The sequence below is a fragment of the Phyllosticta capitalensis genome (genome assembly GCF_038381095.1).
Source record: "Phyllosticta capitalensis strain CBS 128856 chromosome Unknown BKA78scaffold_2, whole genome shotgun sequence".
Lineage (NCBI taxonomy): Eukaryota > Fungi > Ascomycota > Dothideomycetes > Botryosphaeriales > Phyllostictaceae > Phyllosticta > Phyllosticta capitalensis.
Genome location: NW_027117440.1, coordinates 2429347 through 2448533, shown reverse-complemented (window position 1 = coordinate 2448533; position 19187 = coordinate 2429347). Strand labels below are relative to the sequence as shown.

General features: G+C 56.3%; 9 protein-coding genes across 9 annotated transcripts; 5 read left to right on the top strand and 4 right to left on the bottom strand.

The window, feature by feature from the left end:
* Nucleotides 1-742: 742 nt before the first annotated feature.
* Nucleotides 743-1787, top strand: BKA78DRAFT_230161 (aspartic peptidase domain-containing protein; the record flags this gene model as incomplete). Its single annotated transcript, XM_066883760.1, has 2 exons — nucleotides 743-913; nucleotides 1020-1787. Coding segments are annotated over 2 exons (939 nt in total), but the record flags the coding sequence as incomplete, so codon positions are not given.
* Nucleotides 1788-3636: 1849 nt separating this feature from the next.
* On the top strand, nucleotides 3637-4624 carry BKA78DRAFT_227273 (uncharacterized protein; the record flags this gene model as incomplete). Its single annotated transcript, XM_066883703.1, has 2 exons — nucleotides 3637-4473; nucleotides 4583-4624. Coding segments are annotated over 2 exons (879 nt in total), but the record flags the coding sequence as incomplete, so codon positions are not given.
* A 2584-nt stretch (nucleotides 4625-7208) lies between these two features.
* On the top strand, nucleotides 7209-8638 carry BKA78DRAFT_82996 (uncharacterized protein). The gene is made up of 2 exons (XM_066893819.1): nucleotides 7209-7695; nucleotides 7752-8638. The coding sequence occupies exons 1-2, from the start codon at nucleotides 7473-7475 to the stop codon at nucleotides 8432-8434; spliced, it is 906 nt and encodes a 301-aa protein (XP_066748118.1). The 5' UTR covers nucleotides 7209-7472; the 3' UTR covers nucleotides 8435-8638.
* Nucleotides 8639-8676: 38 nt separating this feature from the next.
* BKA78DRAFT_82988 (uncharacterized protein) lies at nucleotides 8677-9638 on the bottom strand. Its single transcript, XM_066893818.1, has one exon. It carries the CDS (start codon nucleotides 9377-9379, stop codon nucleotides 8771-8773), a length of 609 nt encoding a protein of 202 aa, XP_066748117.1. The 5' UTR covers nucleotides 9380-9638; the 3' UTR covers nucleotides 8677-8770.
* A 1114-nt stretch (nucleotides 9639-10752) lies between these two features.
* On the top strand, nucleotides 10753-11626 carry BKA78DRAFT_306638 (uncharacterized protein). The gene has a single exon (XM_066887801.1). It carries the CDS (start codon nucleotides 10893-10895, stop codon nucleotides 11424-11426), a length of 534 nt encoding a protein of 177 aa, XP_066748116.1. The 5' UTR covers nucleotides 10753-10892; the 3' UTR covers nucleotides 11427-11626.
* Nucleotides 11627-12442: 816 nt separating this feature from the next.
* On the bottom strand, nucleotides 12443-12928 carry BKA78DRAFT_350151 (uncharacterized protein; the record flags this gene model as incomplete). Its single annotated transcript, XM_066890935.1, has 1 exon — nucleotides 12443-12928. The coding sequence occupies one exon, from the start codon at nucleotides 12926-12928 to the stop codon at nucleotides 12443-12445; it is 486 nt and encodes a 161-aa protein (XP_066748115.1).
* Nucleotides 12929-15743: 2815 nt separating this feature from the next.
* BKA78DRAFT_82956 (uncharacterized protein) lies at nucleotides 15744-16850 on the top strand. The gene has a single exon (XM_066893817.1). It carries the CDS (start codon nucleotides 16088-16090, stop codon nucleotides 16670-16672), a length of 585 nt encoding a protein of 194 aa, XP_066748114.1. The 5' UTR covers nucleotides 15744-16087; the 3' UTR covers nucleotides 16673-16850.
* Nucleotides 16851-17643, bottom strand: BKA78DRAFT_82938 (uncharacterized protein). Its single transcript, XM_066893816.1, has one exon. The coding sequence runs from the start codon at nucleotides 17496-17498 to the stop codon at nucleotides 17028-17030; it is 471 nt and encodes a 156-aa protein (XP_066748113.1). The 5' UTR covers nucleotides 17499-17643; the 3' UTR covers nucleotides 16851-17027.
* Nucleotides 17644-17914: 271 nt separating this feature from the next.
* BKA78DRAFT_82921 (uncharacterized protein) lies at nucleotides 17915-18734 on the bottom strand. Its single transcript, XM_066893815.1, has one exon. The coding sequence runs from the start codon at nucleotides 18646-18648 to the stop codon at nucleotides 18001-18003; it is 648 nt and encodes a 215-aa protein (XP_066748112.1). The 5' UTR covers nucleotides 18649-18734; the 3' UTR covers nucleotides 17915-18000.
* Nucleotides 18735-19187: the final 453 nt, after the last annotated feature.

The following is a 19187-nucleotide window of genomic DNA, read 5'->3' as shown; positions in this document are numbered from 1 at the left end:
CCGTCTTTGGAAGTCCTCCCCGTCGAATCGCTGCCCTCCCTGTCTTCATCCTGCACTCTACCGCCATGTGTACCTGTAAGGTAGATGGGCTATGCTACACCTGGACAACGCACCGATGCACAATCAACGCCCCGCCGCTGACACTTCTCTCGCTCACGATGGGGCTGGAATCGCTGCTGTTCTTTCTCTTCTGCCTCTTCTCGTCTCTCCCTCTCTTCTCCATCTTCTTCACGTCCTGTCAAGAGTCCATTTCGCCGCGTGGCCGCTTGCATTCTCTCGGGTTACGCAGAATTGCACCTCTGCTTGACCGCCTGCCTAATCCGCTGCCACCTGCAAAACATTGCCAAAAACATCACAAACTTCTTGTCCACAAAGCGCCTTGACGACTTTGTTTTCTCGTTCCTGTCCTATACCCGCTAAAGCTATTTGAACAACTTGCGCTCCTGGTCTGCTTTGCTGCACAGCATCTCGAGCCTCTCGTTTCTCTATAGCCAAAATGCATTTTCGCTCTCTAGTTGGCGCTTTGGCATGCATAGTGTCGCCATTCGTTACAGCCTTCTACCCGTACCATCCCTCCCTAGCCACCGCTGGCCACCCGGATCCTGCTCCAGCCAACTCCAAACCACAAGCGGCTCGGTCCCTTAGCTTCCCCATCTACCGCCAACCCATCAGACGCGCCAACGAGTACAAGGTCGTCAGCTCTGCCGACCCGACCCAGTCTGACAGCGCCGCCTTGGACCAGGATGGCTCCGATTTGACCTACTTTGCCGCTGTCAAGTTTGGAGACGACGCCACGGAATTCTACCTGCTCGCCGACACGGCCGCTACCAACACGTGGGTCATGGGAGCTAGTTGCTCCACTGCCGCCTGCGAAAAACATAGCACCCTGGGTAGCGGTTCAAGCTCGCTTGACGTGAGTGATAATTTTTTCTTGGACTGCTCCTTCGAGAAGCTCTCGGTTCCGTGCATTGGACACTAGTGTCACCACTTGGTCACGAGTTGCGGCTAAAACCTTCTAGGAGAAATCGGGGACATTTTCCATCGCCTACGGGAGCGGTCAGGTCAACGGGACCCTGGCCGAGGATGACGTCCAAATTGCTGGTTTCACAGTGTCCATGACCTTTGGCCTGGCTGGCTACGCATCCTCAGACTTTGAGTCGTTTCCCATTGATGGCGTCATGGGACTTGGCCGCGCAGACATGACGAGCCAGTCCGTCACCGAAGGCACCATTTTGGATGCTCTCGCCAAAGCCTCACTGATCCCTGCCAAGGTGTTCGGCATGCACCTGTCACGCAACGAGGACGCGCAGGATGGAGAGATCAACTTTGGCGCCCCGAATCCTTCTCGCTACGATGGCGACCTTGCCTGGACGAGTGCTATGGATAACGACCGCGGCTTTTGGGAGATTCCAATTGATGATGCGGCCGTTGATGGCAGCTCCACCGGATTGTCTGACCGCACTGCCATCATCGACTCTGGAACTTCGTACATTTTGATTCCTGCCGACGACGCGGCTGCTCTCCACAAACTGGTCCCGTCGGCGTCCAAAAACGGCGAGGTGTACACGGTCCCGTGTGACACGACGCAAAATCTGCAATTGACCTTCAGCAACGTTGCCTACGATATCTCGTACCGCGACTGGGTTGGCGGCACTGTCGGCGACGGCACATGCCAGAGCAACATCATCGCGCGCCAGACTTTCGGAGCCAAGCAATGGCTCGTTGGCGACGTCTTCTTGAAGAACGTATACGCCGTCTTCGACCAGGACAATGTGCGCGTCGGCTTTGGCGTCAAGTCCCAAACAAGTTCCGTTTCCAGCTCGTCGGCAGCCGAGACGCAGTCCTCGACTACCTCTGCCGAGTCAGCGTCGTCCACGGGAGCAACGTCCTCCTCGGCCGACGTCTCAGATGCAAGTGCATCTAGCTCTGGTAGCATGGTGACATCCGTATCAAGCGTCCCGCCTCTTGTGGTCCCGGGTGTCTCGACACCGGGAACGCCTCTGGGCACTCCTGCCGCAACGTCCACGCCAGGGTCGCTTCCGACCGACTCTGCCGGTAGCAGGGGCTGTGGGTCCCACGGAGGTTGGGCCATGGGTGCGGCCTTTGCTGGAGCAGTGGTTATGGGGGTGGTCGCATGAATTGACGCCGGTCTCATGCCTTGAGACGGTGACAACAACCCCGACAAAATGAAGAGCCTGGGAGCATGCATCAGGGGTATCGGTTGATGACAGCCGTGTGAGGTGCCTCGTTGCCTTACGTCCTTTTGCCCGGATGGCCTGCTACCTCTGACCCGGAAGTTCCCGACACAAGCCTCATCCACCGCGAGGCTATCGGATCTCCATCTTTTATCTGTTCATCTTTCCATTTACAATTTACTAATGCCAGCGGAGGTGAGAATCGGAGTTCCAGGCCGATATGCAAGTGGTGGGAGCAGGAAACGCAACATCGTTGCTGATGTATCCATATCCCAGGGTCGAAAGACGGTCTGGCAGTCATGGAGCCATCATGGTCCCATTGGAGCGGGCGAGCGGATGCAGATGACGTGGAGTAGACTCATCCTGTGTATAGAGATGGAAGAGCAAGGAAGCAGGTGGCCGCTGGGTGGTCGGGCAATAATCATAAGGGAGGGTAGAGAGCCGCAAGTGGTTCGAGAGTGGATGAGAAGCGGATGGGGGCATGGGATGTCAGAGGAGTCTTTGAGAAGCAGTGCAAAACTGCCAAAAGAGGAAGAAGCCTAGCATGGGCAACTTCTGTACAGCGGAAGACACAAGAGATGGATTGAACGTAAAAGAAATTTAAAACGTACATAGAATAAACGAAACATCAATCTCCCAACTGCAAGACTTTGTTATTTGGAAATGTTGTCTCACTTTCTGCTCCCAATTGAGAAAGAAGCATCAAGCATTGGTAATTGACTAGCTTGCCACGAAGTGAAGGGATTACCTATGTCATAGGTTGACATTGATATCGATGTCTTGATGATTTGAATGAAGATTGGTCAGAACTAGGAAAATTTAATCCTTCACAAAATTTCCGAAGTCTTTTAGCATCCTTAGGTAAGTCTCGGCGCAGGATTAAGGAAACAAATCTCCAAATCAAGATGGACTACGTTCGAATAAAGCTTCGCCCTCGCTACTACCCGAACCGTGGTCTAGCATATCCGCCTCCGCCTCCGACGGCAGATCCGCCCGCCCCGCCGAAAAATTACATCAATCAATTCTGTTTCTCTACACCTACACAACACCCGAACCCGCCATTCGTTCCTAGGTTGTCGACCTCCCAGCCTACTCGTCGCCCTTCTATTTTTCCTCGTCGCCACTGCCCAGCGCCCTCCGCATGCAACGCTTGTCCCTCCGCCTCCCGCGGCTGTCGCGTCCGCGCCAACACCACGTCGGGGAGCCAAGCTCACTGGGCCAACCTGGCAATTGGGCAAGAGGATCGTGTCGATTCGTGAGGACAGCGCACTCGAACACCGCGCTTTTGCGGCCGAACGAACACGCGCACCAGCGCTCCAGACAAACGCGCCACGCGCGGCACGCCTCTTCAACCTCCTCGCCCACGTCGTCTTCGAAGACAACCTCTCGCCAGCCTCCTCCGCCCTCCCAAGACCCTGCCCATGTGTCGTCGCTCGTCACCGCCAACCCCTCCCGCCGCACTTACATCTTTGTCTCGAAAACATCGGATCCCTACCTCAACCTCTCCATTGAAGCAACCCTGCTTGCGCGCTCGGCGCCGCACACAGCAATCCTGTTCACATACATCAACCGTCCATGCGTCGTCATTGGACGGAATCAGAACCCATGGGTCGAGGTAGACTTGGCAAGGCTGCGGCGGCGGCGACGACAAGCAGGGTCACCTTCAACAGCCCAAGGCGGCGAGGACGCGGCGGGCCTTGGAGACGTAGACTTGGTAAGGAGGCGGAGCGGTGGCGGAGCAGTCTTCCACGACGCGGGAAACGTCAACTGGAGTGTCATCAGCCCAAGCAACGACTTTACTCGCGACAAACACGGTGAGATGGTGGTGCGGGCGCTGCGAGGGCTGGGTGTAGAGACCGCGCGTGTCAATGCCAGACATGACATTGTGGTTGACTCGAATATTCAGGGTGCGAGCAGTGACAAGAACTCGGCGATACCGACGCGCAAGGTCTCTGGCAGCGCGTACAAGCTGACCCGTGGCCGCGCGCTGCATCATGGCACTTGCCTCCTGCAGTCGCCAAACTTGGCTGCCATATCGCAGTACCTGCGCTCACCGGCAAGACCATATATCAAAGCGCAGGGAGTTGAGAGTGTGAGGTCTCCTGTTGCCAATGTCGGTGTTGGGCAAGAGGCTTTTGTAGATGCAGTGCAGCGCCAATTTAGACAGATGTATTGTGAAGGCGGAGAAGGAGCGGAGAAAGAGCAGACGGTTGTGGTTGAAGTAGGAGAGGAGCAATTGCAGGATCCAGAGGTGAAGAAGGGGTATGATGAGTTGAAGGTGCGTGTGATTTCCATCGAATCTGCCCTGAATCTTGATACTGGCATAATTGCTGGGCGTGCTGCAATGCTAAAGATGACGTCTGGTATGCTGACGCAATCTTGAAAAGACACTCGACTGGACATATCTCCAAACACCACGCTTCACGCTCTCAGTGCCTCCTGAGAACGAGGACGGCACGCAATCAGAACAAGCGATTCCCAGAGAACTGCCTCCTGGAGTATGACCCCAACCCAAGCCCCGCCGGCACAAGACTCAAAACAACCTAACGTCTTCCGTAGACCAACATATCCCTCAAAGTCAGCCACGGCAGACTCGACGAGGACAGCACCATCTCGCTGCCTGCAGCGGATGGCGGCCGCGTGTCATTCGCCCTACAACGCAGGACGCTGCACAAGGTGCCCGACTGGCGGCGAGTCGTGCGCGAGAGTCGTTCTGACTGTGCGTGGGATGACGAGTGGTCCGAGTCTGAATTCGACGCTCTCGCGGCGTGGCTGGCGCAAATGTTCCCGGAGAAAGACGTCGTGGGAGAGTGAGGTTGATGTTGGCTCTCAAGAGGCTGTGTTGATGAAGTTCCACACTGATCTTTCACCGATCTTGTGGGACGTGAATGGGCTTGCTGGTCTGGCATGTGAATCGTGCGTCTCGTCGTTGGACAAGACGTCAAGAGGCCTTCCCATGTCAACCAGCCTGGGATGGCCAAGTCCAGTCCTCTGCATTTCAACGTGGAGACGTGTATGCGTCGGAGGCCAGAGATGGCGAACAGACCTCGACGAGACATACTTGTGCTCCAAATTCATCTCAAGCGCGGCATCGCAAGCAGAACATTCGTCAGGGATTGACACCTCCTCGGTCCATCTACATGTGTGTCACTACTGGAAACTTGGTCTCGTCGAGGTCAGTGGGAATGGTTGGATCGGGGTCTATCGTCCATTTGACTGATGTTCCGATTTGACTCTACCTGCTGCGTGCTCATGTACTCATGCAGATACATTGACGAGGAGGAGACGTAGCAACTGCCGAGGCCTGAGGCAGTGGAATAATGAAAGAATGAAAGCGTACCCATAGATCGAACGAAGTCATCATGCACATCTCAACCAACGGGCAACGAAGAGCTACTTTCCGAAAAAAAAACGCGTTTCGACAGACGTCAGGTCAAGGTCGGGAGACCGCATCGTCATCATCGTCACAGACTACCCCTTGCTCCCCCTTTTTCCCCGCCTCCTCAAAACAACACGACCCCTTACCCCACCCCCACCCAGCCAACCGCACACGGGCAACAACGCTGCTGCGTTGTCTCCTGCCCATGAATCGCAACGCCTTCATGACTAGCCTACACAACCACAAACAGCTCACCGGATCCGCGGGGCAGCCAACGTGTCAACGTGCCAGCCCGCCAGCCCGCCAGCCAGCCAACCCGCCAGCCACCGCCATCTTTTTCTCCCTCTCCCTGACGATCACTAAACACACGGACGCACTCCCTAACGACTCAATCAATCCATGCGCCCCCTTCCATCTCTTTCCGCTTTCCGCTTTCCGCTTTTTGTTCCAGCCTTCCACGCGCCCTTCTAGAAGCCCGAAACGGACGGACCTGGACAACGCTACGCTACGCTACGCGGCACACCTACACACTGGCCTCCCCGCGCCTCGTTGTTGCACACTTGCACTACTGCCAGCAAGCGCCAACGTCGCTGAATCGTGCGGGGAGCGGCGGGAGCGCGGGAGGTAGCTGATCAATTCCGTCTGCGTCCACACCGGTGTGGCAGCTACGTTCGAAGTAGGTGGGTTGCTTGTCCAGCTTGGATGGTCGTGGTGTTGGATGCTCAAGATTACTGATTGCGGAACATGGGGGATTTGTGCATGCCCCGTCGGACGCCGGTACGTACTCCGTTGATATCCGTTGGGTCGGCAGCGGCGGAGGTCGGAGAGGCCGTCAGTCCGTCCGTTACGGACAGTTGAGTCCAGAGGCCTGGCGGCTGTTGATCATCAGGCTGCCTATCCGTACTCAGGCAGACACAAGGTCAGGAACGGACATGAGTAGTAAGCAAGCGAAGAAGGGTCATCTCGTTGCCAAGCGGTGATAATGTACAAAAAAAAAAAAATTGCTCGACTTTGGCAATCGAGTGCGTTGTAAGATAGTCATCTCCAGAAAATTCTGATGTTCAATTGCTGTGCCGTGTATCTATATCTGGATTTCGGACCCAACAACGCTGACGAGACAAGTCAGCCAACGAGTCCGTCCCAGCCACAGGGCAAGCAAGGCAAGACAAGGCAAAAGGCATGGGGGGAGGTAAGGCGACCGCGATGCGGGCAAGACAGATGCTGATGAGGACATGTCTTGTGCACGGCGAGAACATCATATTCTGACGCTGAATGATGATACACCTGTGCAAAGTCAATGCCAATTCCACAAAACCCACCACATGCAATCCGCAGCCGCCTCCAGCCTCAAAGCAGACGTGAATGAGCATCTACGTGTCAAGTACCATCACACGCATGTAGGCCCAGAAAATATCAGAAGGGGCGGGGACAACAACGGTTCGGAGGATACAACAAGCAAGTCAGCAAGAGCGGGTCCGGCTGTCCTACGACAGTCGCAAGTCGTCAGGAACCAGGGGAGTACCAGCCAGGGGTAGCAAAAGAAACACGGCCAGTCAGCCAGCCGAACGCCAAACGAGGGGAGAGGCGTGTGGGACAACGGACGACTACTGGAGACAAAAGGGAGGTACGGACGGGAGCGGAGGAGCCGTTGGTGGTGCGATGCGGGGTGGGTGGTTTGGTGGGCTCATCTCAGAGTCAGTCCATCAGTCTAGTAGTTTGTTAGTCATTCAGGCACCACGACGTCGTCCATCCGCGTCCGCAGCAGCACCGTAGGCTGGGCGACGGACGCCGAGGACGCGTGAGTTGGGGCCCCGCTTGGTGGGCTTTTTGGTGGAGTATGGAGACTGGAGTCTCCATCATCATCTCCGTCCGTCTGCAGTGTGGCAGGCTAACGGCATATGTATGGACATCTTGCCAGCTGTGCCTCGATGAGAGACGGGATTTTTTTTTTCTCTGTTGGCCCCTTTCCGTCCGTTTGCTTTTTTTGCTGCATCCTGCAGGTCATACTGTGCCGCTCCGCTGGTCTGCAATTTTTTTTCCTCTCTCTTTTTTTCTTCTGTGGCTGGCGGTTTGACCATGAGTTCGGCAGAGGTGGTCTCCCTGTTTCCATTCAATTCGGGAGCACCAGAAGCAGTCAGGACACGGATGACGCATTATTGGATGTTTGAGTTGCTTACACCACCGCACCGCACCACCTGTCTGTCTGTATGGCATCCACCTGGGCACCACCAAGGACATCGCACGGGACGGGGCGATCCCCAAGCGCGGGCTCCGTTGCCTGAGTCGCTTCACCCGTTGCTCGCCTGCGTGTCTGCGTCTCTGGCAGCTAGTTGGTTGCTCACCCAGCGGCCAGCCAGCGGACGGTGGGGGGCCCGCCCGCCGCGCTGGACCAGAAAGTGGAGAGAGGGTTGGTGCGGCGGTTCCGTCTTCGTCGTGCGCTGCCTGCCTGCCCTTGGCCTGCGCTCTGCGGAAGTTGTGCCACGGTTCCATCGCCCTTATGCACACTGCTTGGCACTTTGTTGGACTGGGGCGGCGGAGAGCCCGTGAGAGAAAGGGCGTGTATGGCGGCTGGCCTCGTCTCCCTCCCCGTCCCCGCCGTCCTTCGTCATCGGAGACTGAGATGAGGGAGGGGGACAGCGGCATGTGGGGAGTTTGGGTGGACGTGTGTAGGCACAGGCACAAAGGGTCGAGTCTGGAACGTCTGTTAGCGGGCACCGTGAAGGTTCCCGTTTTCTCTTTTTTCGTCCATCGTGTTGAATCATTGTCGGGCTTTAGTCGGGGATCAAGAGATCGTTCGACTACTAGTAGGCGCGGTACCGTTCCAACGGGTACTCGTCGTACTCTACATGACTATTGTTAGTTTGGAGTCGCAAAGGAGGCAAGAGAGAGGGCTGGCAACTCGATCGAGGAGCAGATCCCTTCATTTGACGACGACAAGCGCGCATGGTTGCATCGAAGGTCAGAGAGCTAGAGTCGAGACCTCAGGCAGCGCGCAGAAGGTTTGCTGAGAAGGTGTGGTCGAGATTGGATGATGATGAGCGACGACGGGTAGGCACATCATGGAAATTGCGAGGCACAGTTTGGATGGAGGTCTGAAATGCCCTGTCTACCCACTTGGTAGTTACTCCTGCTGTCGGCGGTTCCGTCTCGTGACATGTTGCTGCGCGCTTCGAAACTCTAAATCTGCTGGCTCCCATCACCGCCTCTCTCCAGTTGCATTCGTTCCCTCGACGTGGGATGCAGATGCAACGCCCCGCGCTGCGCGCGCTCTCTCTCGCGCTGTGCTTGCTGTCGGTATTCCGAGCGTTGCTTCATCCCGCCCCTGTCCTGCCGTCCTGTCCTGCAAGAATCCGGCGGTAAGCACCCAGCGTCTAGGTCCCTTGGTCACCCCCCGAGTTCCAACAAACTTTGTCGGCGTCGCACAGCAGTTTGTGAAATGCGAGTCCGGGATCGGCCGAGGAGTGGGTGTGAAGGCTGGCGGGAGTGGCGACGAGCAACGGCACGACTCATGTTGAATTTTTTTAATTTTTTGCTCCTCTTTGTTGGTGCTCTCGATGGTTCTGTGAGCCCAAATCCAGGGGCACCTCCCAAAAGCGTGCTCCCACGCCAAATGGTGATAGGTGCAGGGCTTAGGTAATGGTCGCGGCAACGAGCCGGACGAAACCGGCATCAGTGCAGCGAAACCAAAACTTCGGCGGCGTCGGGAAGGGATGCCTACGAGACGAGCAAACAACTCTCGCGCCTGGACACGTCCCATCGGACGGACAAGGCGGTCAAGCGCAGCTTGTGAATAGGGCATCAACATGCGTGTGGTAGGTACCAAAGCCACGGCCAGCTGGTCAAAGCCAGGGACTAAAAAACTGTGACAGATTCCCAGTGCTTTGGAGCGCGCCTCGATTGGAGGTTCTGTGACTACACGCTGTGACGCATCAAGGGCAAAAAAAATTCAAAAATAACCAAAAAAAAAAGTTGGTCTTCCTTGGTACGCGCAAATTGCACTCGTCACCCATGGCCCCTCCGATGCCTCTCCTTGGGTCACTCTCTTTCATTGCTGCGCTCCGGAATTCGGCGCTGAAAGTTTGTCCCCGGACGATGGGACCGTCCAACCATGCTCCTTGCTGGAGGGCGACGAGAAATGGGCGACATCGGAGAGCAAGAAAGAGAGGGATTGGCGCTGTCGTTTTCGTGGTCGTCGTCGTCTTCGTCGTTGTGGGAGCCGCATTCTCAGACGATCTACAATTATTGACAACGACGACGACGATTGTGGGCATCCAAGACGGTGGACGTCGGCCAAGTTGACGCCGGGGCTTTTGGTTAGGTGAAAATGACGAGCAGGCTCGCTGGCGGCCCGTCCGTGAGCACGATGACGTGGGACTCGTCGCAGGCGTGCGGGCAGCCAGCCCAGCGAAGCGTTGGAGAGGGGGAAGCTGCTGCGAGGTCAATACACGGCTCCCTGCTCAGCACATGTGCAGGACGGGTGGATGGTAGGTCAGGTCGCGGGAGGCGCGTCCGACGAATTTCAGAGGGCAACATTGAAGCTCTGTTAAGTTATGGATCTGATGGCGTCGTCGCGGCCAGCTCATCAGAAGTAGAAGCAGCAGCAGTCAATCTTGGCGGTCCAGACTACTGCGCGGACATGGAGGTAGGTAGTTGGAGGACAAAGAGGCGTGTGGGGAGGACTGTGGCTTGACTAACAGAATTGCTGTATTTAGCAAGGCTGTTTGCAAACACAAGGATGGTTTCGTGTCAGAAATGCTGGACGACGACAAAGCAGAGCGGGCGGAAGTTATTCCTGCGCGCAAGTTGCAATTTAGTGCCGGTGCCCAGCCATGTTTATTTGCGTGTTGATGCGGCCAAGGTGGTAGAAGTTTTAGAAGAGGAGCCACAGGCAATTGGGCACGGGGCGTGGCTGGACCTGAGTGGCTACACGTAAGTTTTGTGACCTTCAGACGTCGGAGTGATGAAACGAGCAAAGAGGACCGGTGGTGTGAGTGATGTCGACGTCGTCTTTTGGGCCCACTGTGTGCGTTGCGGGCGGCTTCTGATTGGCATCGCGTCCACGCGTGTCGGGAGCGTCAGGGTTAGGTTGGAGGAGAGGCCCGCAACGGGCCGCTGCTGCCCTGGCACCTGGCTGATTTGGCTCTCTGACTGGTCCGGCTTCATCTCCTTCTCTACGATGTTGACTGTTGTTTCGATCTTTACCGCGTCAATTGTGGAGATCATTTTCAGTCTACTCGTGCTCACGTCACCAGACAGCAGAGTGTCTGCCGTGGTCGCTGCGTCGAATCGCTCGTTGCCCGCACCACTCCTGCCTCCTGATGATGCGCTGCCCGCCTTTTCGCACATCCAACCAAGGGGGGAGGGCGACGACGACGACGAGAGGCCAAGTCGCACAAACCCCCCACCACCCAGAGCATGCGCCTCCACCTCTTCCAGCGCCAACCAGCCAGCAGCAACAGAGCAGCAGCGCAGCGGCACCAAGGTCGCGGGAAATCTGCCCGAACCTTGTCCTGGCCGTGTCTCAGCAAAGGCGGCCAATCGCTCGTCGCCCGCTCCGCACGCCACAGTCGACATATGTCCATCACTGCTGCACGCCATCTGATGGTGGTGGTGGTGGCGAATATACATGTCGACATGGTCATGGTGAGGGGGCAGGTGTGGCCGGTGGTGTGCCTTGGCCGGCCAGGGACAAGCGGCCGTGGCTGTGGGCTTGGAGAAGAGGGGGGAGGGCAGAGAGATCGCTCATCGCCCATCGCGCGCGCGTGACGGGGCCGTCTCAGCGCAGGGCTCGTCACCTGCGACGATGCGATGCGCAAGGAACGTGTGGGGGAGACTTCACCGCTCGCCCATGAACGATTCTGGACACACGTAAAGTTGTGTCTACATACCGAGACTCCGTCGTCATTGATGCGTTTTTGTGCTCGTCACCGTGAGCTGGTCCGCTGCCGGACGGAAACTCGTCGTCGGTGCTGTCAGGGACCCCACCCAAAGTAACACTGTCCTTCACGCCACTGTCACGTCGCTGTGGGGAGAGGGCTCAATGTCTCAAAGTCGTCAAAGGTCAATGTTGATCGCTTTCTTGGTTCAATTTTTTTCATTTGATTTGGCTGGACTCGAGGTCCGCTTGTTTGCGCCTACATACACTTGATAGTGTATAGCGCGGCTTCAGGTTCTGACAACCCTGAAAGCTTGGGACTGATGGGAGATACCACCACCACCGTGATGGAACAAAAAGACTCTGCACATGAACTCCTGACCCATTGTGACAAACCAGTCCGCAGCCCTGCCGTGGCAATGCATCCCAAGCACCGGTCCCGAACCACCTTGATACCTACACCGCGCTAATCCCAGAGTAACCCACCATGAAGCCAAACAATAGAGCCGAGAAACATCTTTCACTGACCTTTCCCCTTGGCGTCATCGACAACGAGAAGGAGAATAAGTCGTGACAAGGTTGAGAAGAGAAGAGAAGAACTTTTTTTTGGGGAGGAACACACTGCAAGCCTCTCGCGAGAAGAAACAAAACTCCTGGTAGCTGTGTTGGAAGGCGACTCCTTTTCTTGCCCAAACTTTTTTCGTGTGTATGCAATGCTTGGAGAGGAAGCCGACGCCAAAGAGTCGATGGCTATTAGAGTGCAGTAAATGCAGAGCGGAAAGGTGAGGCTGCGAGGTGTGTCCTCGAAGAAGCAAGCGGGGGCGTGGTGCGCCGGCCGCTAGGTTTTGGGCCCACAACAAGCAAGCCGTAGAAGGTTCGAAGCAAAGGCGAAACACGCCAGAACGTTTCCCACGAAGCCCTTGAGAGTTTCAAACAAGAGGCCTGACGTAGGGCTTGGCCATGGGAAGTTCGTTGGGTGTTCGAAACGACGGTTTAGGCCGACTGTTTCCGTCTCCGCATGTCGCGCACCTGGTCAAATGCGTGGGCATAACTTCGAAGCTCGTTGGCGGCTTGAGCGGACAGGCCTTGGGCAGCGGGGTAGGCCATGGAGTTTAACGAGGATTGCGAAGACGACGGCGTAAGAACGCGGTTCGACTCGCCAATGGTCGAGGTTGATGATGTCGAGTGGGAGGAGGCGTGAGAGAAGTAGGATTGGTTCCTCGGCGACGCTGAGCTGGGACTGTTTGGTGTCGAGTCTCGTCCAGTGGGGTTCTTGAAGTTGATGGGCGAGGAGAGGTAGAAGCCCGTGGGAGTGCCGCCGGTTGATGAGGCGTAAGAGGATGGGGCCGAGGTGTTGGTGTTGGAGTAGTCGGTGGCCTTGTCGAGGTCAGCGAGACGGCAAGCTTGCGAGCAGTAGGCGCCAGTCTCGATCTGCCTGTCGCAGGTGAGGCAAAAGTCGTGGGACCACTCGGCGGCCATTTTGATATTGGAGGTTGAGGTTGAGGTTGGAGTGGAGGTAAACAGACGGGAGAGGTCGGAGGATTATATCGAAAGGGTGGAAGGATGAGTCAAAGGCAGGTGGAGATGATGTGCTCGGGCAGGCGCGATGGTGACAGATTGAGCGCAATGGGCTGTGAAAATTGGCTCATAGACAGGTGCGGATGTAGCTTGTAGGCTAAGGAAGGAACGGGGAGGCAGCGCTCTCTTGTATGAAGATGGTGGCTTTGGGGGTGCGGCTGTCGAGTCGGGCAGTCTCCAATCAGGGCTACGGGTCGCGGGCGTGCACCAAGCCGACAGCTGCAGGTGTACAGTGCTGAGAGCCCATTCGGGCACAAGGCAGAAGCAAGCAGCCAGGGTCTTTGCAGGCCGGATTAACTTGCATAAAGGGCGATGCACGCAGACAAGGTGACAGGGGGGCAGCGAGGTCAAGGTGTGAGGGTGAGCGACTTGGGATTTTGCGCGCACCGGGCGGGGATGGTGGAGACACTGGAACGACCAGGACGCCCCTGCCCCGATCTGCCGCCGGACGGCAAACACTTTTATTATTTTTTTTCTCACTCTCTTATTTTCGCTCTCGCGCGAGCAGCGCCGGATTCCTTTCGTTCTACAACACCAGCATTGTCAGGCCAGCTCACGCCAGTCAGTTCCCAACAGCATAACCTCTCTTATTCCCTCTCGCTCCATGCAATGTAGGTATTTTGCCTGGCTGCATTAGCCACACCCTCCTTCATGTGCATCCTTGGGCTTAGTGCCCGCCGTCAAATATCACGCCGCAAGCCGCCAAGCCTCCTGAGAATCCTAGAGCCTAGAGCACGCACTCGTCCTCGACACCAGCCCAGTCACACGGCATGAACCATCACCATCACGACAACATCTCTCTTTTCTCGACACAGCCAGGCCAGGGGGTCACTGCTCAGCCCTGTCCCGCCCGCTATTGTCAGGAATTCAACAGGTCATCCACAGCATCAAGGAATGAGAGACGTCGTCGTTGCTACCACCTACTTCTTTCCTCTTTGGCCTATCTCCAGCCTCGGTGCGCCCCCTCGCCCTCGCCTCCCACACCATCCCACTCTTACTCGCCGACGATCCTTTCTGCCCTCTCCCACAACAACGGACGCTTGGGTCCCGTACCCCATCAAGGCACCGCGTGCATTTGTCACGACCGCAATGGCAATGACCATGCACGTAATTGCGCATCGACGACTCTGCACTCGATCCCCACAATTTCCTCCATGTAGGTATTTTGGTCGGCCAAAATTCTATTGGAGCACGTGCATCAGTCTCGGGCACGCAGCAGCGCAGCACCATCTTTTCCCCACCAGCCAGCCACTCAGGTTGACTCGCATATGTGCGGCCTTCGGATGCCTATCCAACAAGGTGCAGGCTGTAGCCGCCGCCGTCAGTAGTCTCTCTCACTCATCCACGCGTCGCCACCAGCGGCCAGGGGCATAGTATTCGACACGGACGGCCACCCGCCGATTCTTCTCCATCACTGCCGCTTCATATTTCTCATGTCCTTGCGTCCAACTGCATGGCTCCGAGAGGTGTTGGTGGCTGAGCCAACAGGCCTACCTGGTCGTCTGTTGCACGCTAGGCCCGCTTGGTTGATAATGGCCGAAGCCGTATTCTGCGGTTTGCAGCGAGCGCGAGCCTGCACCATGTACAGACAATTCATGTACAGGCGACTTGGCAGTCTATGGGTAGTGGGTAGTGACTCTTTATCACTTTGGCCAAACTTCGGATCCTACCTTGGTATGGTACGCCACCACGAGGCTTTGTCTACAATGTCTCAGCGCCTGCAGCATGACTGGAAAAGAAAACATCATGTCCATCCATCTCATGGCCGACATTGCAAGATCCTGCACGTCTTCAGCACCCGCCTCGGCCTGTGTCCATAGGCAACAAAGATCGCCATGCTGGAAAATCATTGCCCTCTTGCGGCATCCCTGCGCAAAGTGCCGTTGGCGTCAATTTCAAGAGACATCATTTCCAAGAGCTGTTCAAGGTCAATTCCTCGTACACGTGGTTCGCCGCATACGTGCGTCGAGGAAACCAATATGCTTCGCGCCTTAGCCGCAACACCGACCCTCAACCCGCACTGGCCTTCTTGGTGGTGCTGTACGACCCCAAGACAATGCATCCGCAAACTCTACTCATCCGAACGTGACGCTCGCCGGAACACACGGAACAACAAGAGCCCGTCCTGCTTGCAGCGACAGCAGCAGTACCAGTCTCGCCCTCTCACCTCTGGCATTATCCGTCGCCGTCACTGTGCGACGCTGCGAAGCCTACTGCGTTATCTCTTGAATTCTTGGCCCAGCTTCAGACGCCGTGTTACCCCCGAAAACATGCTTTGACGCAAAGAGCGCGTGCGATGAATATGCTCCTTCTTCACGCCTTGGGTCCCAGGCCCCAGACGCATGTAGGTGCTTCACCTCGAGTCGCTTACTCGCAATGTACAGCTCTGCGTTCCTGACCCATTCAGAATATCCCTGCAGCTACTCCATTCCGCTTTCGTGTCAATGCATCGTTCTGACGCTTGAAACAGACCGTTGAGCCGATGGCACGCATAATGGCAGCGAGGAGCGTTGTGCAAGCGGACAATTGCAGAAGTACCATTGTGTCATTGGCAGTGCAACAATCATGCCTCTCCACTTTACTTATCTTCAATCTCCCACATCAACATGCCACGCCAGGGACGCTGAAACCGATTTGGCAAGGGTGAATGTGGGGTGCATCAGCATTCGTGGAGGACAATCCAAGAGCCCTTCTTGCGTCCTACGGCAGCGATCGTGATGCAATGCATCCATACGTCTGCGGCCTCGGACTTGAATGGTGCAAGAGCAGCAAACAAACTTCGCCTCGGGCTCAGGTCGTTCGTTCAACCACCTGATCGTGCCCGCCAGTCTGGGAGACCAGCAAGGTAGCTAGCTACGCGAAATGGCCTGCTGCTGGTTACGAGAACTCTGCTGGCGCGTCGTCTGAAGCGCATTCTCGCACGCGGCCACAGTCAGACCACGCGTCTGCACTTTGACACGGCTACATGGCGATCAAGGTGCGGGTATTGAAAGGTGGGCATGGATAGATGAGGTCGAGGGAAAGGACGGATGGATTGCCAGAGATCGGCAGACGCCCCGCATGCGCTGCGGGCCGCGGCCGCTCTCTTGCTTCTTCCTCGACGGTCTGTTTGGTCTGGCTCCTCCTCCCCTGTGGTTACCATCCCCTCCTCGACGTACGCCTCTGAAGCCCTTTTTTCATGGGGGAGTTTTCGATAAGACATGTTTCTTCTACTTTGTCAACTCCATCTTCTCAACTCCCTCGATGACGACGGAGCCAGCCGCTCCGCGCCTTCGCTTTGCCGCCAGGCTAGTCACATCTCCACCTGATCATCAGAGTCATTATCAAGAGCCACTCTCGGTCGGCCCCGTCTCCGCGCTATGGTCTGGATGGTGGGTTTCGTCTCGACACAAGCGTCCATCACCATTACTCGCGCCGCGCCCTTATCGCAGGTATTTTTTTTTTTTTTTCACAACCTCTGTGCGCGACGGACTGCCCCGTAAGCCACCAGGGTTCAATATTAGCGGAGATCTTGCCCTCCAGGCTTCGCCAGAAGCCGATGGGCGGGACCAGCCCATGACAGGCACAACAAAGGTCGCCAGGAGGACCGACTGCCGAAGAGGCGTGTGTGTGAACTGCACGCCGAGCAGAAGTCCGGTTGGTTGAGCGAGCGTAGCAGATCCTGCCGCTAAAAGGGTGCGCCTCCTGTTGGCTTACAGCAGTAGGTGGCTATCTGGGCTTGGCTGTGTGGCTTTCCACGAGCAGAGGGACACCTCAGTGCTCATAGGTGGCGAGCCAACACTCTTTTCCGCCACCAACTCAAGTGTAAGAAAAAGCAAATATGACAGGTCAAACCTGGTGGCGACGCTATCAGCCCCGGACCTTCGCGAACGGGAGTGGCTCATGCACGTTCAGCGACCTCGAACCGATGGACGCTCAACACGGCTGCGTCTGCTCTTTTCAATGTCTCTCACCACGCCGACTTCGCCAGGCGCGCCGAAACATGTCGGCGCTGAGGTTATTAGCTCTTTGGCTGATTACTTCCTCTCATTTCGCCCCCGTCCACGTGGACGAATTGACAGACCGGTCGACATGTCGCATCTTGGCCTTGCAGACATACGACCAGCAGCAGCAACAACACTGAATGCAGCAGCAGAGCATCCGAAAGTCCTTTAAAATATCGGGCCTGACCATCGGAAATCGAAAAGAAAAGAGACACGCGTCCAAAGAACAGGGCAAAATGTCTGCCAGCCATTGATTGCACCAACCCCTCCTGGGCGTGCTTACCTGAGCCAAGCACACGCCTGCCCTGCCCTTCACCTGCATCAGAACCCAGGAACTCGTGCGCATTTCGGCTAATTGACCGTAATACACATTGCTTTCTCGCAGCGGGGTCGAAATGTCCATCATTATGATTGGCATGCACTGATTTACATTGATTTTGGTGCTTTTTGTCGGGCATCTTGCATTTGAACCACACAATCATACACATGGTCGCCGGTTGTCGTACTAGACTTTGTGGCAATCAGCCGGCTCTAGTGTGTTTGCGGATCTTCTAGACGATCACGCTGATCGCCAATTGTGGCGCAAGGGTCTCTGGAATGCCATTGTGGTGACCGCTGACGTTCTGATTGACAGACTAGCGACGGGTTGACAACTATCAACAGACGGATCTTGTCTCTAGGACTCTCCGGTGCCGGCGCAGGACTATGGAACGACACGTCTCTTTGCACGAAAAGTCTATCGGGTCACACTGGCGAGAGCGAGGGGGACTAAGGAGGAATGAAGCAGCTGACGACAGTACGACTTCTGTGGAGTACATTTATCGTCACCGCCACGACACGGCCGTCGTCATGGTCAAGACTTGAGCGTCAGCAGCCGCGACTCCGAGCATTGGGAAGCCCAACACGTCGATTGAGCAATCCTGCTCCCGATTCAAAGACTTGAACACCTCGAGAGCCCTTACGTCACGATTGACTGGTCAGGTCGTGCAGTCACAACGGCTGTTCCCGAGCCTCAGATGCCGTGGTTCCCACCAGCCTTGTTGTGCTAACTGGATGATAGCTATAGGGAAACTGTTGGACACAGCGATCCGAGTCGCGGGATTCCCACCTCCATCCAGAGGATCGGTAGGCGCGCCTATCCGCTTGACGGCGCCATCGGACAGATGTCATGATCGCCCGCGCGCTAGACGTCGTGGTGGACACCTCGTTCACCACCGTCCAACCACCAAAATGTCTTGGCCAAACAGTGGGATCCAGGAAGGAAAACGACATCCCAAATGTCAGTTTGGCGTCAACGCAGGAACGATCAGCGAGGAAGTGCAACAGCCAACCCTGATGTCTTTTGCTCGCTGTTGGTGCGCAGCTAGCGCAAACCAGAGACACCACGGTAGTGAGTGACGTTGAGCGCATCCATCCATCCGCCCATCTATCCGCCACCTTGATGTCCCGACCTAAGCACAGGAAGCAAGCAAGCAGGCACCACCAACACAGCCCATCTCGCACCCGGTCCGATCCGGTCTTGAGTCGGACAGACGGGCAGGCAAAGAAGCAACAAAAAAATATTTCCCGACCCAAGCAAAAGACACTAGTGAGATGATGCAAGTCGGATCTCCAGCCCCCCCTCTCCGCATCGTCCATTCATAATAACGTCATGGAAACTGCGGATGGTGCGGCTGCTATTCGAGGCCCTTCTCTTCCCCGCTGCCGCCGCTGGCATCATTGCGTCTGTCGAGCACGTCACGCATCACACAATGAAAGCCTCCCTCGCGCGAGACGATAAAGCGGATGCGCCAGCACGTACTGGCAAAATTAAAGGGAGTGTGCGCAATATTGCGCCAGGAAGCACGAATGTAGGCTGTTGAACGAAACTTTTAGGTAAGAGACACGCCTGTCGTCGACTCCCTTTAGCCGCTGTTGGCGTGATGCTTCGCCATTGATGGACCGCACGCCTGCTACCATCCGACCAGCGAAGTCTTTGCGAGAGAAGGAGCCTGCCTCTGCATCGTACCCGCTGCTCCGTGTCCTTTGCGCGGCTGTTTCGTCACCAATTTGTCTCATCATATCGTGTCGACGACGCAATAGCTGGACGCGCGGGCTTTGCGCGTGACCCGCGCTGTCTACGTCTTCTATTCGCGCAAACTGTTCTTTGAATGGCCGCGCCTTGTCAGCATCACATT

Coding starts and splice junctions, on each gene's coding strand:
- BKA78DRAFT_82996 (XM_066893819.1), top strand. CDS start 7,473: ATGTATGGACATCTTGCCAGCTGTGCCTCGATGAGAGACGGGATTTTT. Junction 7,696..7,751: donor TGTTTCCATTCAATTCGGGA/GCACCAGAAGCA, acceptor TGAGTTGCTTAC/ACCACCGCACCGCACCACCT.
- BKA78DRAFT_82988 (XM_066893818.1), bottom strand. CDS start 9,379: ATGTTGATGCCCTATTCACAAGCTGCGCTTGACCGCCTTGTCCGTCCG.
- BKA78DRAFT_306638 (XM_066887801.1), top strand. CDS start 10,893: ATGATGCGCTGCCCGCCTTTTCGCACATCCAACCAAGGGGGGAGGGCG.
- BKA78DRAFT_82956 (XM_066893817.1), top strand. CDS start 16,088: ATGCGCTGCGGGCCGCGGCCGCTCTCTTGCTTCTTCCTCGACGGTCTG.
- BKA78DRAFT_82938 (XM_066893816.1), bottom strand. CDS start 17,498: ATGTGTATGATTGTGTGGTTCAAATGCAAGATGCCCGACAAAAAGCAC.
- BKA78DRAFT_82921 (XM_066893815.1), bottom strand. CDS start 18,648: ATGGACGATGCGGAGAGGGGGGGCTGGAGATCCGACTTGCATCATCTC.